Raw genomic sequence first — 17,495 nt, forward strand, 5'->3', positions numbered from 1 at the left:
CATTGCTCTACTCTTTGACAATCCACTCCACCACACTCTACTATACTGTAAGCCACTTTACATCACTCTACTACACTCTGTGACCCAACACTCTACAGTACAGCACTCTACTCCAGTCCATGTCACTGTAGGACACTGTATACAACTCGGTCACTGTACGACACTCTACTCCACTGTAAGAACCACTATGCAGCTCCCTCTACTCCACTCTACCCCACCATATTCCACTCTACTGAGACATATTCGTCCGTTTACTCCACTGTATGCCACTCCTCACCACTCTATACCACTCGACTCTGCAACGCTCTATGCCTCTACACTCTACCACAGTCTACATTTTGCTCCACTGTGCAGCACACCACTCCACTTTGAGATTGCACTCTATGCCACTCCACTGCACGCTACTCCACTGTACACCACCCAAGTCTACCCAGCACCACTCTTCTCTACAGCACTCAATGCAACTCCCTTTATACTACTCCACATTACTACACTGTACTCTGACACATTACTTCCCTCTACTTCAGTATTCAATCTACACCACTACACTACTCTATGCCACTCAACTGTACAAGACTGTATGCCACTCCACTCTACCCCACAGTACTCTACTTCACGCCATTCCACTGTAGAACACTCTAATCTACTCGGTGGCTCTCCACACTACAACACTTTCCAACACTCTATAAAATATCAGTCCACTCCACTGTACCACACAGCACTCCACTAAGACTTTACTGTATGGTATCCCAAGCAACTCAATTCCATTCCACACATTAGTACTCTACAACATAACACTCCCTCTGTGGCACTTTACTACACTCTATCCTAGGTGTCTCCATTCTAACGGCACACTAGTTTTCTGTACAATACTTTACGCCACTCAGTCACTGTTCGACACTTCACTCTATGCTGTTGCACTGTGACTTTCTCCTACACTGTATATAACGCTACAAACTCTACTACACTATGCCCCTTAACTACACTCTATCCCCGTATGTTCCAGTGTACAACTCTGTACACTCTAAAAGACTTTCCAAAAGTCTGACACAACACTCCACTCTACTGTACAAGACACCACTCCTATTTATGATGCGTTACTCAACTCTGTTACACCACTCCTCTCTTCTCTATGCCACTCTATGACACACAAATCCCCTCTGTTATACTCCACTCCTTACTACGTTACTCCACTCCATGACACTTTACCTCACTCTTCGCTACTGTACAGCAATGTATTCTTCACCATTGCACGACACTATGCTCTACGCAGCTCTACAAGAGCTACTACACTGTATGCCACTCTATAATACTTCACTCTATGCCCTTCCACTCTACTACACTGTATGACACTATAGGACACGCCACTTCTCTCTACCACAGTGTTATTAGACCTACAGGCTTCTACTCCAGTTCCCTGTTATTGGATATCAACCATGTTTTCGATCATAGTATTGAAAGAGCATCATTACAAACATTTTGGACTTTGCTGGTATAGTACTGTAAGGCCTAATGTAATATAGGAACCGTATTTTAACACTTTGTCTGAATCTTCTGAAAGGGGCGACTTGTAGCCTGTTTTGTGAATGGACCCCAGGATTCTATTCTTGCTGGCCTCACACGGCCACCATTCTAAAATGCCAGGCAAAGAAATGTAACTTTTTCTGTATCATCCATCTCAAAAATTGAAAGCACTGGGGGAATCCGCTTCTCGAACTGCACAACATATCGGACTCTTCAATCAGTCCTGTGAGTAACCAGAACATATTTAGTTCATAGTCTTTGACCTATGCATATATCTCACTGTGGAAGTCATCTCAGTCAGTCACGTACACTGTCACAGGGACAGGGTGATATTGAAGGTCAAGCCATTGTTCATGGCCACAGTGTTGTCCAATTACTCTGCTTGTTGTCTTTCCTTATACGCATACTGGGTCTAAGAGGAGGTGTTAATAGTACCTGTGCGAATAGTATGGTAAATTACTGATGTTCATGGTCAACGATTGTTTATTTGAGGATCTGACATAGGAAACAACTTGACATAGGAGGCAACTTTAACTAATCAACCTGTTTCTAGTTGTTGTATTTCCTGTACTAAAGAGATGCCGGTAGTTCCTGTAACATGTCTTTTGCTGGCAGATTTTGCTGCATACTGGCCAGTCCCTGTTGCTTTCCCCCAACATCGCCTGGACTACATTTATTGTAGCTGCTTCCAGGATATATAAAATTGCTGCTCCCACTGAAAATCCCACTATAATTGTCCCAAATCCAACGTCATCGTCGTCTAATAATAACTGCATGGAAAAGTTCAAAATATTGGTTTACTTTCAGGAAATGTTAACATGTCAGACATCTTATTGGAAGTTTATTTTTAGGATTGTTTTCTTGGGATGTGATAGTGTGAGGCTGTTCTTTGCTGCTACCACTACCAGCTCTCGACTTTAAAAGTCACAAAGCAAAAAACCCAGTCACGGCACAGTGCGCCATGCACAGTAATGCGCTTTATATTTTTGAAGAAAGATTCACAGGAACATTACTACAAGGAGAGCCTGCAACAAGCAGAGTTTCTTATGCAATAATTGAATTGAATTGAACTGAATTGAGAGCCCAGCCAAAAGTAGCAATATACAAGAAGAAAAACCAGCCTGCTCCAGATAATACTTCAAAAAATGTCATTAAAAGCTCTTATGGGATCTATATTTCCTCTGCAATACTAGTGACTGAAAGTGATAGAAGACTATTTATATGGAGTGAATTTTATTCAAATTGTTTCCTGGTGCATCTAACTTATCGGGAAGATGGTCTAATGGTTTACGAGGTGAGATCTAATGCAGAAATAGATTCATTAAGATCTGCTGCTCTGTTCAGACTGGCAGTTAGTTTGTGGAATGACAACGTATTTCATTGAGTTGTAAAGAATCGACTAGACCAATGGATGACGTAAAATCTGGAGAAGACGGTGAGAAGACTGAGGGGATAGATTTGTCTTTCAAATACTATGTAGAAACAGCTTGTATTAGTGTAATTGGCAAAATTACTGCATTGCAGCACCTGAGCAGTGTTGCTACACATTTCATAGCTAATGAGCCAATTCACAAACCACTGAGCTCACTCTTCAGCGAGAAAATAATTTTTGATAAAAATAGTGCTCTCCAATCAAGAAAACTAATGACGCTGCCATTAACTTTAAGTATTTCTTATATACACCGATGCCAGACTGTCAGTTGTTATGGACAATGCTGCGTCATCATGGGCTGGGTGCAAGAGAAAAGGTAGATGTTGATGGGGGATATATGCACTTGAGTGGTGGATATGTGCCAACCGTCTTTGCTGCCTCATCAGAAGAAAGAGCTCCTCACAGGCACATTAGGTGAGTATATATATATATATATATATATATATATATATATATATATATATATATATATATATATTCTCACTGAAAAAACCATTGGTTATAGACCATATATAGTTAGGGATTAGCCTTTTCAAAACCTTATTTTACTCACACAAAACCATTGAAATTTCATATATAGTTAGTTCCACTAACTATATATCGCGCACCCGCAATCCACTGCTGATGATGTCACATATTACATCATTCATGACATGGTTAGTGACATCACTGATGACATCACTGATGACATCTCAAATGACATCACTGATGACATCACTGATGACAACATCCAGTGACTGTATGTTTCTGTAAAGTTAAAATATGTCTTACATATTGAAGAATGAGTGGATGTATAAGTGTCTGGATGAAGGATTTAGTAGGTGCATGACTGACTGTATGAGTGAGTGATTAAATGTGTCTCACGGAGTGCATGGGTTAGTGACTAAACTGTCTTAATTTGTGCATCATTATGTCTGTTGTTCTGTAAACTGCTGCATATGTTGATCAGTAGCTATATGAGTAACTGTATGGGTTATTCATTGGTTGTCCAAGTATTTGTATGGGAAACTGAGTGTGTGTGTATGGGTGGCTGGGAGGTGTGTGACTCTGTACATAGATGTGTGAGTAGTTGATTCACTATATGTATGGGTTCAAAAGTGCATGTGGAAACAGCTGTATGGGCGGTTGACTGTGCATGAGTGTATTAGTGAGTGAATGGATATCTCAGTGCTACATGTCAAAGTAAGTACATATGTAAAACACAGTACATGTGAGAGTTGACATATATAAATAACTGTGCCTAAGAGCCAGTGAATGTGTGAGTGGCTGTATGGATCATTGTGAACATGTATCAGGGATTGTATAAGAGAGTAAAGTAAATATGTGTTAGTATATGTTTGAATAAGTAAGGTGTGTATAACTGTATAGTTGAGAAAATGGAGGTGTGATTGATTTTTTGCATAACTGACTAGGTGTGTGAGTAACTCCGTGGATGAGTGACAGTCTGTGACTGTCTGTTTACACTGATTGTATCTAAGGTTATATTAGAGTCTGAAGAGGTTCATGGTATTATCACATGAATGATATCATCAGTGATGTGATCAGTCATGTCAAATGAGATGTTATCAGTGATTTTATCAGTGATGTCATTTGAGATGTCATCAGTGATGTCATTTGAGATGTCATCAGTGATGTCATTTGAGATGTCATCAGTGATGTCACTAACCATGTCATGAATGATGTAATATGTGACATCATCAGCAGTGGATTGCGGGTGCGCGATATATAGTTAGTGGAACTAACTATATATGAAATTTCAATGGTTTTGTGTGAGTAAAATAAGGTTTTGAAAAGGCTAATCCCTAACTATATATGGTCTATAACCAATGGTTTTTTCAGTGAATTTTCAAGGTTTTGTAAATGCAAATTCCTAACTATATATGGCCTATAACCTATGGTTTTTTCAGTGAATTTCATTGGTTTTTTAATAGCAAATATCAAAAGCTGTAAAATGTCAAGTACGTGATAGGTAAAAACTTTTTCGTGTTTATGCACGCTGATGTGCTTTGAACGCTGCCCCCCTCCCCTCTTTTCTCTTAGTAGTACTCTCTCTTTGCAGATAGTGAAGAGTAGTTAACGCAGGGCTTTACCCCCGTTGTAATCCGTCGTGCCTGCTTGTCTCTCCATTTGATTGATTGTTATCCAAGCATTTACTGTTTTACAATTGATTCTCTTTGGTTCATTCTCTATTTACAAACAAGCACAAAGTCGCAATACTCTGTTTAGTCTTTGCAGATAGTGAAAAATCGTGTAAAAAAATAAAATTAATCGAGCAAAATCAGTAGGCCACTAATTGGATCTCTTTTTGACCTCGCTAAAATAGAAATATTAGGAACAACCCTTCATGAGAAATACGAAAATAGTGAGATGAACTGAGCTCAACACCATGAGGGCTGCAAGACAGCTCGGCTCCGTCACCCACCCCGCCCAAAATAACGACAAACCCTATGCATATATTAAAAATATAGACAACACACCAGCAAAGAAACAGGGTAAAACGTTTTTTTAAATAACTATTTACATAACTATTTTATACTTTTTATTGCCCGATCCGGCTAGCTCAATCGATCGAGCATGAAACTCATGCACTCTGATAGCAAGCGTTGCTACTGATGCTATGCAGACCAAAACTGATTTTCAGTTTGTACATTTTCCTAGATTTTTCCATCCAAGGTTGGTTGAGTTTGTAGAACGATGGCTTCAGATTTTCAACATACGGTGTGGTGGCACGGACTGGGAGGGGGCGCTTCGCTCCTGCCCCCTCCCCAAGTAAGATTTTCATACGTGAAAGTACGTTAATGGTTTTGGTCCCTGAGTTGCTTCAATGTCACTGCCATTCTCAAATGGCATAAGTTCTGGATGTTGGGTGCCATAGTTCAGAGTTCTGAGCAGCGCTTGTAACACTGTCTGAAGCTTATTTCCACCTACTGCAGCTTCACTATTCTCAAAGTAAGTGAGTGTCGTTTGTGGACCTGACTGCATTTGAAAACAATGTGATATGGTACCTCCCTAAACCGCTTGACGGAGGCCCCCGAGGGGCGGTGTGATGGCATGGACTCGGAGAAGACGCTTGGCTCCGACCCCCTCCCCATGTCTTATAGCACCGGTTTAGCCTGAGATCGCCCCCCGACATAGGCGGCCGGCTCCCGGGGTCCGGCGGAACTTTTTGCCTTTTGATGACTCTTCTATTCTGGACCTTGTCCCACAATCCGTTTGACCTGAAGACACGCTGTAGTGGGGCGCCCCTTTACCGTTTTAGTTGCCATTCCGCCCGCTTTTGCTACACTGTGCCTCTTCCGCCATTCAGCTGTTTACCGCCCGCTCTTGCGACTACAGCGTCTCGCTCACCATGTAGTTGAGTTGCTCCCGCTCTTGCGATGCAACGATAGGCGACTGCCACAGGACTCTCAAAATGGCGGCCGGCTCTTCAGATTTGGGCGTGGTCCACTAAAATGGCCCTGGGACACCTTGGAACTCGGACGCTTCCCTGATAGGGCTTGGGTCCCATTCTCGAAAGCGTCCCCTCAACCGTGAAGATTCTACAAAAGTCTTGGGGGCCCCCGACTCCCGCAGGCTTCTGGTGGGGAGCGGCTGCCATGTCTGCTCGTGGAATGGCCACGACGGAGCTACGAGATGGTAGTGCTCTCATGCTGACGTTTCATTTCATACGTTAAAGTACGTTAATGGTTTTGGTCCCTGAGTTGCTTCAATGTCACTGCCATTCTCAAATGGCATAAGTTCTGGATGTTGGGTGCCATAGTTCAGAGTTCTGAGCAGCGCTTGTAACACTGTCTGAAGCTTATTTCCACCTACTGCAGCTTCACTATTCTCAAAGTAAGTGAGTGTCGTTTGTGGACCTGACTGCATTTGAAAACAATGTGATATGGTACCTCCCTAAACCGCTTGACGGAGGCCCCCGAGGGGCGGTGTGATGGCATGGACTCGGAGAAGACGCTTGGCTCCGACCCCCTCCCCAAGTCTTATAGCACCGGTTTAGCCTGAGATCGCCCCCGACATAGGCGGCCGGCTCCCGGGGTCCGGCGGAACTTTTTGCCTTTTGATGACTCTTCTATTCTGGACCTTGTCCCACAATCCGTTTGACCTGAAGACACGCTGTAGTGGGGCGCCCCTTTACCGTTTTAGTTGCCATTCCGCCCGCTTTTGCTACACTGTGCCTCTTCCGCCATTCAGCTGTTTACCGCCCGCTCTTGCGACTACAGCGTCTCGCTCACCATGTAGTTGAGTTGCTCCCGCTCTTGCGATGCAACGATAGGCGACTGCCACAGGACTCTCAAAATGGCGGTCGGCTCTTCAGATTTGGGCGTGGTCCACTAAAATGGCCCTGGGACACCTTGGAACTCGGACGCTTCCCTGATAGGGCTTGGGTCCCATTCTCGAAAGCGTCCCCTCAACCGTGAAGATTCTACAAAAGTCTTGGGGGCCCCCGACTCCCGCAGGCTTCTGGTGGGGAGCGGCTGCCATGTCTGCTCGTGGAATGGCCACGACGGAGCTACGAGATGGTAGTGCTCTCATGCTGACGCCAGCTTTAGTCTGAAACATCCAGAAACACTGTAGACTACCAATTCGATCAGTTCCGGTAGCGCCCCAACATGACCCGGTAGAGAAGAACTTGCCCTCCCCTCTTTGACTGATGGTTCTTCTTGCCTGTCCCCTCTGTTGTCATTTTACAGAACTTTTTGGACTGCTGAAAGGGGTTGTGTTCCGAACGCTGGTTGGTGGAGACATTTTGACTATATTCTTGACCTACGTTGTTGCGTAATGCGTTATATGACACGCCGCGTTAGCGCACCCGGAAGTGATCCGGGGCGCGGCGCGCAGTGCGTAACGTAAGCATAACAGGTCATGTGACTTGTTAATAAAACTTTTTATTGGTTCATTTTACTTTTGTTATTTTAATAATGAAAAGCTTGGTCATATGACCTAAAAAATACGCTTTTTATTGATTTCGAACTTTTTTTTTTATAACATATATGTTATAATATTCCAGGCTAATGTACTTTCCCGGAAAAATTTCAACTGTCCTGCAAGTAAAATATATTCCTTTTTCGAGAAAAAGGGCGTTTCTTCGTTCCATGACGGAGCCGTTGAGTAAAAGAGACTCGGCCTGCTGTCTTAGTCGCCGATACGCCTGATTATCAGATTCTTATCGATCACTTTATGTTGCAGGAATGGAAAACACAACTGCCCTTGACCATTTATCTTTACTGCGTTCCTACATATTATACCTTTTATCCGTCATGTAATTGGACTGCTTTATTTCACTTGCCTTTTACTGATTCGAAAACAGTGACTAAAAGTAAAAACTTTACCAATGTAAATACTACTACCATGTTTTGTTTTAAAAACCTTTATTGTGAAAATGTCAGTATACAAATACGGGCCTATAACCACGTGGGCCGGCCACGGAGCAAACTGAAATCGTATATGATGAGGAGACATTTACATTATAGAGGAACGTAACGAACGAGCCATTAGGTTGCAAGAACTAAGGTGTCTAACAGTTGCGGAATCGGTGGACGTACATTTTGTAATTAAAATACGACAGGGCCACTTACAAAAAAGTTATCTAGATATACATTTGCGTGCAAGTACCATGGGTGACGTTAATTCGAACTTTCAATAGTACAGTAATCAATAACACATCAGAACTTAATATCAATAGGGATGTCGAAATATTCAATCAATTCTCGTCCCCGCCCGCCATGAGCATCAAAACTGCATTCATATCTCGTGATATCAAGGTTGTTCAACCAGTACACAACAAGGAGTTACGAGTCCCATTTATACCGGCGCCATTTTGGGCGAGGCCGGGCAGGTCCAAGATATAGTCAAAATGTCTCCACCAACCATCGGCCAGACCAGAACCCCTTTCGGCCCTTTATGCTACAAGATGGTGTCTTCCATTCAGAAAATATTGTTGGCAGCATTTTGAAAGGAAAGATAAACAGCCGTTCTCCTAGTGAGTCTCACATTGTTACATTTAGGAAGAATGTTGAAGAGTAATATGTGGAAAATCTGAAGCCATTTTTCTACAAACTCTCAATCAGCCTTGGATGGAAAAAAAAATCCTGAAGAATGTACAAACTGAAAACCAATTTTTGTCTGTATAGCATCAACAGCAACGCTTGAGTCAGCTTTGTGTCAAGCCGCCATTTTCATTCAATCAATAGCGTCCCCCTGCACACATTCAGGGACCTGGTCGTGTCTTCAGGTGAAACGTATTGTGGGACAAGAAGCAGAAAGGAAAAGGAAAAAAGTTCCGCCGGACCTCGGGAGCCGGCCGCCTATGTCATGGGCGATCTTTGGCCACACCAGGGCAATAGTGAAGCTGCAGCAGGTGCAAATAAGCTTCAGACAGTCTTACAAGCACTGCTCAGAACTCTCAACGATGGCACTCAACATCCAGGACTTGCCATCCGGATCTTGGCGCCTTGTGCTGGTTCCGACCTATTCACACATCGGTCCACTACTGACATCACCTCATAAGCCAACGGGGCACCCCACACCGACTTTCGGCGCAGCATTGTAGGATGGCCACACCAGTGCGGCAACTTGCTGGACACAACCTCGGTGCCATCCGGATCTCGGCGCGTTCGAGTCACTGTACCGCAAGAGTGACCGGAACTCAGCTGAACATGCCGTCTTTCGGCGCAGCATTGTAGGATGGCCACACCAGTGCGGCAATTTGCTGGACACCACCTCGGGCAATAGTGAAGCTGCAGCAGGTGCAAATAAGCTTCAGATAGTCTTACAAGCACTGCTCAGAACTCTCAACTATGGCACTCAACATCCAGGACTTGCCATTCAGATCTTGGCGCCTTGTGCTGGTTCCGACCTATTCACACATCGGTCCACTACTGACATCACATCATAAGCCAACGGGGCACCCCACGCCGACTTTCGGCGCAGCATTGTAGGATGGCCACACCAGTGCGGCAACTTGCTGGACACAACCTCGGTGCCATCCGGATCTCGACGCGTTCGAGTCACTGTACCGCAAGAGTGACCGAAACTCAGCTGGACACGCCGTCTTTCGGCGCAGCATTGTAGGATGGCCACACCAGTACGGCAATTTGCTGGACACCACCTCGGTGCCATCCGGATCTCTGCGCGTTGTGCTGCCTTCGACCTATTCGCACATCGGTCCGCTACTGACGCCGCCTCACGTGCGAACGGATTTTCTACGCTTTTTGTAGCCCTATGCCGCATAACAGGTCATGTGACTTGTTTATAAAACTTTTCATTGGTTCATTTTACTTTTGGTTTCCTAAAGATGGAAGGCTTGGTCATATGACCTAAAAATAACACTTTTCATTGGTTTAGAACTTTTTTTTTTACCAAACGATGAAAGCCCCACCTTGTTTCTGGATGATTCAGACTGAAGCTGGCGTCAGCATGAGAGCACCACCATCTCGTGGCTCCGTCGTGGTCATTCCGCGAGCAATCATGGCAGCCGCTCCCCACCGGAAGCCTGCAGGAGTCGAGGGCCCCCAAGACTTTTGTAGAATCTTCACGGCTGAGGGGACGCTTTCGAGAATGGAGCCCAAGCCCTAGCAGGCAAGCGTCCGAGTTCCAAGGTGTCCCAGGGCCATTTTAGTGGACCAGGCCCAAAACCGAAAAGCCGGCCGCCATTTTAAGAGTCCTGTGGCAGCAACTCAACTACATGGTGAGCGAGATGCTGTAGCCGCAAGAGCGGGCGCAACTCAGCTGGATGGCCGCCACTTGGGGAGGCCCGTTCACGCCGCCTCCCCCACGCCCCCCCCCCGGGCCGCCCCACGCCAATTTTCGGAGCAGCATTGTAGGATACCAAAACCAGTGCGGCAGTTTACTGGACATCACCTGGGTGCCATCCACATCTCAGCGCGTTCTGCTGCCTTGGGACTATTCGCACAACAGACCGCTACTGACGAGGCCTCCCCCCGCACCACCCGGGACGCCCCACGCTGTTTTTCTGAGCTGCATTGTAGGATCCCAAAAACCAGTGCGGCACCCAGGTGACATCACCTGGGTGCCGTCCAGAACTCAGCACGTTGTGCTGCCTTGGGACTATTCGCACAAAAGACAGCTTCTGACCATTGTTGCTTTTTTTTGTCAAAAATGTTTAAATGTTTGTTACAGTTTTTGTTCCGTTCGTTATATTTAAAAGTTAATAAAGTTTTATAATCCTACTTTGTGCTATATATTTTTAAAAAATCGGGTGAATGGGGCCTTGAATCGGGTTATTGTCATGTGTGGGCTTTGCAAGTGTACTGCTACAGGATCGGACATTTCAAACTCAAATGCACGTTCTTTTTCTTACCTTTCCGACGCATGGAGCGCAATAGCAGGCAGAGAAAGGGTGATGCAAGTGTTGAACACTGCCTGGCCTGGCAAGTTGCTGGCAGTGCCCCCCCCCCCGCCCGCTCCTGAAAGAGGACACACACAAACCGCCGCCCCGAGTACTTCACAGATCTTTAAAACACCATGCGCTTGTTCATGAGGCTTAAATGGTTTATCACCCCTTCTAGAACCCCTGCATCGACCCTCTGACGTTTCCTGGAAGAATTACCACGTAACACAATACCAAGCCCTGTCACCTGAAACCCCCGAGGAATCGTGGGGCATATTATCAAGGGGGTTTATCTCCGCTTTTTTGGCTTTAAAAGCCAAGAAAGCGGAGATAAAATTATCTCCCTATTACCAAGCTGTCGCTAACACTAGTTAGTGACAGCTAAAAGGAGATAGCGACCATCTTGGGCCCCGCTTTGCATGTCAGTGATATTTATCACTAATGACATGCAAAGTGGGCGTGCCAAGATGTTAGCGACTGGAAACAGTCCCTAACATCGCTATCTCCTATTACCAACTTTTGGAGATATTCGCGCTAAGCGCGAATATCTCAAAAAGCTAACACCTGCCCTGAGCAGTTCTTAGCCATGTTATCCAATGGGAGGTGGATAACATGGCTAAGAGCATTTGCTCGATAATGCATGAATATCGCTGACTTTTCAGCGATATTCATGCATTGCGGCCGTTTTTTATCGCATTTGCGATAAACCTTGCTAATAGCAAGGTTTATCTGCGATAAAAATCGCCGATGTGCGGCGATAATTTTTGTCTCTAAACAAGTTAGAGACAAAAATTATCGCTAGTTGTTGGTAATATGCCCCCGGATTTTTGCTTGCAGAAATCGGGAGGCGGGAGACTAGCACTGAAATCAGTAGTCTCACGCCTGAATCGGGAGGGTTGGCATGTCTGGATTCTCTACAGCTGGGGCCATAAACTACATCCGCAGGGCTAGGTGATAGCCTGGGACCGGCCTGGCATCTAAAATGGCTGCCGTGCACGACAAAATTGTGGCATTGGAAAAAAGGCAAGATGGCGCAGACAATGTTTATCAATAAGGATTCATTTATAACAAAATATTTTATCGCACTGACAAATTGGCGGTCAACACTTCCTGATTTCCATCGAATCGAACATTAACAGACGTCACGCAGCAAAAAAAAAAAAAGCTCACGCACAGCCGCTGGAAGACATGTATCAACATATATGAGCCTCCTCAGCCACCCTCAGAAAACATAAGGGATTAGGATACGTCTCCAGCACCCCCTTATACCTAGTAATTTAATTAAAACGAAGCACAAAATGGCGAATTCCCGTTTCGCTACCAGTTTGCGGCCCAGTTCGCGGCCCGTGAAGCGCTTCTACCGTGAAAAATAATTTTTTTTTTATTTTCCCCACGGGACCCTTTAATAACCCCAACATCATTCCTAGGGGGTCAAGAGGGGTCTACCTAGCCCCCTTTCATTAAATTCCCCCTTCGTTTATCAACTCTTCTTCTCTCTCGATCCTACCGAGAGATAAGATGGCGGACGCTCCGGACTGTTTAGAATGTTGACAGACACCGGAGAGCCAATCAGCTTCGCATCGCAAAGTTCCGTTTCGCGAAAAGTAAGCGGACCGGAGCGCAGCCCGGAGCGCTGTTACAGATATATATCTTGTTTTGAACGTTAATTTCTCAAAATCCACTGGAGCACATATATTGAGACCTAGCAAAGGCACATCGGGCTAACAGTCCCTACAATTTTGCCAAGTTTCGTGCAAATCCATTCAGCCGTTCGAGCTAAAAGTGAGGCCAAAGGCCCTATGGAAATTAACATGGGAAAAACGCGTTTTGGGACCCCCCTTTTTTCTCGGACCCCCCAAATTTTCAAGGGCTGCTCAGAAACAAAATGTGCCATTTTCCTGAAAATTTCAGCCGATTCCGTCCACAAACGCCAAAGTTATTAGACATAGAACTTTCAAAAATCCCATAGGGAAAAAATCCTAACTATATATACCTACTGGCGACCACCAGTAGGTAATATATATATATATATATATATATATATATATATGAACGTAATTCGTCACAATGGCTTAAGCAGCCGCCCCAGCACACAACTTGAAATGACGAAGGAACAGACCCAAATTAAGTGCTCAATTGAAGTGTTTATTCTCCAGCAAGCCTGCCGCCGCCATATATATATATATATATATTCTCCAATTAATGCTAAACTTACAAAGTTCCTGAAATGATGCTTTGTGGAAAAAACTTTTTTCTTTACATTGATAGCTGGTTAGTAGTTGCTCTGTGCTGTGTATGCAGCCTCAAGACCTCTAACTGATAAACAACAAGCAATAGGTGGTTGGGCTGGTTGAGAGACGGCGCGGAAGACAGAAACTAATTAAAAAGAGTAAGGGAGGGAGTGAAAAACACTCAGGGGAGAAAAGTATTGCAATGTAATTGGCAACACTCCAATCAACAACACATAATAGAGGTATAATGTTTTGACAAGGAGTTCTCTAAATTGAGCACAATATCATTCCTCTTTAGTTGCTAAATATCAAGGTATAATAAGGTCCTCTGTTTGATAACACATCCTTTTTTGTCCCCTCCTTGTTTTAGTCGATTGTGGCATTTCTGAAAGACCCAGAAGGCGCCCCGCTGTGGGAGGAAAATCCTGATGCCAAAGATATTGTCCATATTTACAGTGAAAAGGTATGTTCCTTCGTGCTGTGTATATTATACCTCCAGTCATGCTTGCTCTCTTTCACCTTCTTCTGCACTTTTACGTTTACCTTTTTGCTCGACAGAAGTTCAATTTCTTCTAATGTTGACAAGAATGATTATGAGGACAAATGGATCTTAAATAGTTACTGATGGTGAACTAACTTAGTAATAGGCCTCATAACCATTGCCCCTCTATATCCAATGGGGGTGGTAACAGGGTTTACCTGCCCTACTGGATTTAAGAGGTCCGTTGTAACACTGAAGACTCGGTACATTCCAGCCGGAGAGTCTGGCGGCTGCTGAAATATATAGGGGAAATACTAGAAAGAAACGAGGGGGGATTATTGGGGTTATGGTGTGGAATTACCATTTTTCAACGAGTCACTCTTTTCTAATAGCACCCTCTGACTGCCACTCATAATATCCCTTAATGGGGAGGCAGTGAAGTGATCACGGGCCTGGCACCCTCTGACTTCCACTCATAATATCAATAGGGGGAGACAGTGCAGTGATACCCTGAGTACCTTGAAATGAGATTCTACATTTTTGGGGTACTCAACCTTTGATTGCTCAACAAGCGACATCCACAGCAATAGTGTGTTTTTGTGTAGTACTCATACCACAGATCTGCCGCTTTGAAATGCTAAATTAATATTACAATACTTAATGGTATTCATTTTACCAACTTAACAAGGATGAAAGGTGAACCTCCAATGATTTGAACTTGTGATAGAACCCCATTGGTCATTGAAGAGGATGTAGCTCAATGAATCATCAGTATGGCTTTTTACTAGTACTGAGCCACTGAAAGCGCATTTTCACAGCAACGCATGCATGTGTAAATATTGTTTTTCAGTCTATCCCAAACAGAGTGCAACAGTTGCTTAAACAGTTAACATGGGCCACAGGCACACACACGATTTAGGTATATACTAGCCCAGGTGTGTCCAGCACTGGTCGAGAAGGGCCATGCCGCGACAGATTTTCCGCATATCTATTTTAGAAAAATGTACAAAAAATGGTGCCCATTAACAATAATAGCTTGTAAATATACACCTCTTCACATAATGCTTAGCACAGATGCCGATTTCCTATGTTTGTGAATTCACATACATTCTCAGTAGCAGGCTGCGCCATTCTGAGATTTCCATGAACTCTACTGAAAATGTCATGTATTTTCTCCCGAGTTTCTATTTTCCCAAATTGGAGTTCTACTTCCCACAGTGCAACTCTACATTGGGGAAAAACCTGCTCACTCCGAAAATGTAATTTTTTTTCTCATATTCGTTTTCCAAAACATGGAATCCCTGTTTTCCTGTTTCAAAAAACCCTTTCCACTACACCCTCACGAAGTTTGAGCGTTCTCCTATATACCCTAAAAAGGGATTTACTCAAGTCTTTTGTTGGCACGAGTCCTCGAACATTTCCATATTTGAAAAGGGTCCTGAGGGGAGTTTTTCAAAGCCCACATGAACTTTCATCAGCTGGCAATGCACACCACCTCTTGATCTGCCCACTCTCTGCCCCTTGCGTGAGGTTTGCTACTGCGTACCTGCAGTAAATGGAGGTTTCCAATTGTTCAATAACACTGCAGCAGTCGTGCCTGCTGGGTAATCTTTGGGAGATGTTAATGGAGCCGTTTTTGCCTGGAAATATAGGTGGCTTTGTGATTGAAACCCAGTCAATCTAAACTGGTATTGGGCTGCAAGGGTGTTTTTAGAGTTTGAGGTGGGTAAGGGCACAGGGTGATAGGGGTATTTCTAGGGGATTGGGGGTAGGGCATGGGGTGCTAAAAATATCTTTAGGGTTTAGGGGTGAGTAACGGTATAGCGTGGTAAGGGTATTTTTAGGGTGTAGAGTGGGTAGGGGCATGGGGTTGTAAGGGTATTTTTAGGCTTTAGGGATGGGTAATGCATTGGCTTTTAAAGGTGGTGTTAAGAGTATGGGGTTGGATGGAGTATAGGGTGGTTGGGGTATTTTAAGGTTTATGAGAAGGTAAGGGCTTGGGTAATAAAGTATTTTTTAAAGTTTGGGGTAGGCAGGGATATAAGGTGGTAAGGGTATTTTTAGAGTTTAGGGGTGGGTAGGGTTATGGAGTGGTAAGGATGTTTTTGGGTATTAAGAGTGGGTAAGGGTATTGGGGATAAGGATATATTTAGCGGCTAGCTTTGGGTAGGGGCATTGGGTAGTTAATTTATTTTTAAGGGGATAGGGGTGAGTAGGGGCATATGGTGGTAAGTGTAAATAATAAAGGGAAGTTTGGAGGATTCCCCCAATGCAAATGAAATTAATTCATGTATAAAAAAAATAGTGGAGGAATTGTGGAGGGGGGGGTCTCTCTCCCCCCAAAATTATATATGCAACAGACGCCATCCCCTGTGGTGTCTGACATCACTTTAAAAAAAAAACTTTTCTGCTCTATTTTTGTGACAGGGATTTCCATGTTTATCTTGTCTAGCAGAGGACATTGCTTCCAGTTAGATATCTTTGTTAGTTGATCGAAGCCATGTTTGTGAATTCTGGGTGTGTCACACTCTAAGCTCCGCTTTACTCTAGAATACATTTTTTCTTGTCATTTTTGTTGTTTGAAGCTCTTTTTATGTTAACCTGAGGGCAGATGCTGCCGAAGCAGGCAGTGAGCTTGCAGGTCTACTCTGACAAAGCTTTATTAAATGTAACCATCAACACTAGACTAACCACTAACCTTGGGTACTGGAGTATAGCACTATCCGTGGTAAAGGATTTCAAAGCCCCACCAGGAATAGTAAGTACTATATATGAATGCAATTACAAAAGAATATCATGCTGTTCTCAAAATGGACCTTAGAAAAAGATTGAGATCTTGTGGATTGCATCAAGGAAACCTTTGTGTCCCCTTTTGATATGTGCAGATAGAAACATAGGTATTCAAAAGGTGATTACACCTTATAATTGAGTGCTCAATACTTTTCAAGGGTTGCCCTAATTCCTTACATATAAAAAGTTACTCAACAATACTCCTGACACTCCACAACACTTGAGGGAGCAGTGGCCACAAGATCTTTGGGAGCTGAGGATGATGACTGGGCGGAGGCCCTGGCATCCCTGCAGGAGGTGGCCTATATGGACGGGGTTCTGATTGGTACAATCAAAAATATTGCAATGATCATACTACACCCAAACTATACTATTTAAAATGGGTAGAGTGATGATGGAAAGTTGTCAGTTAGATTGTGGGCAACCAGGCACGTTCTATCACGCAATGTAGAACTGCCCTGTAATGCAAAGTTTCTGGGCGGAGTTGATTGAGTGTATATGTGAAGTGACCGGAATTTCAATGACCGTCTCAGCAAACTGATTACCCCTTAATATCTGGAGTGAAACAGACTTAAGTTGCATGATGCAAATATGCTGGACATTAGGAGTAATGTTTGCAAAATGTAACATTGCGAGAACATAGGGGGTGGTGAGCAGACATCCCGATTGGGGGACTGAAAGCGTGTT

General features: G+C 44.1%; 1 protein-coding gene across 1 annotated transcript in view; it reads left to right on the forward strand.

Annotated features, from left to right (window-relative positions):
* The window catches only part of PDIA5 (protein disulfide isomerase family A member 5), a 1,005,467-nt gene that overhangs the window by 410,265 nt on the left and 577,707 nt on the right, over positions 1-17,495 (forward strand). Inside the window, exon 6 of the mRNA XM_086957073.1 lies at positions 13,908-14,000. Coding sequence (XP_086813199.1) covers positions 13,908-14,000 — 93 coding nt within the window. The remainder of the gene's footprint in view (positions 1-13,907; positions 14,001-17,495) is intronic.

Source organism: Lissotriton vulgaris, chromosome 2_1, assembly GCF_964263255.1.
Source record: "Lissotriton vulgaris chromosome 2_1, aLisVul1.2, whole genome shotgun sequence".
Lineage (NCBI taxonomy): Eukaryota > Metazoa > Chordata > Amphibia > Caudata > Salamandridae > Lissotriton > Lissotriton vulgaris.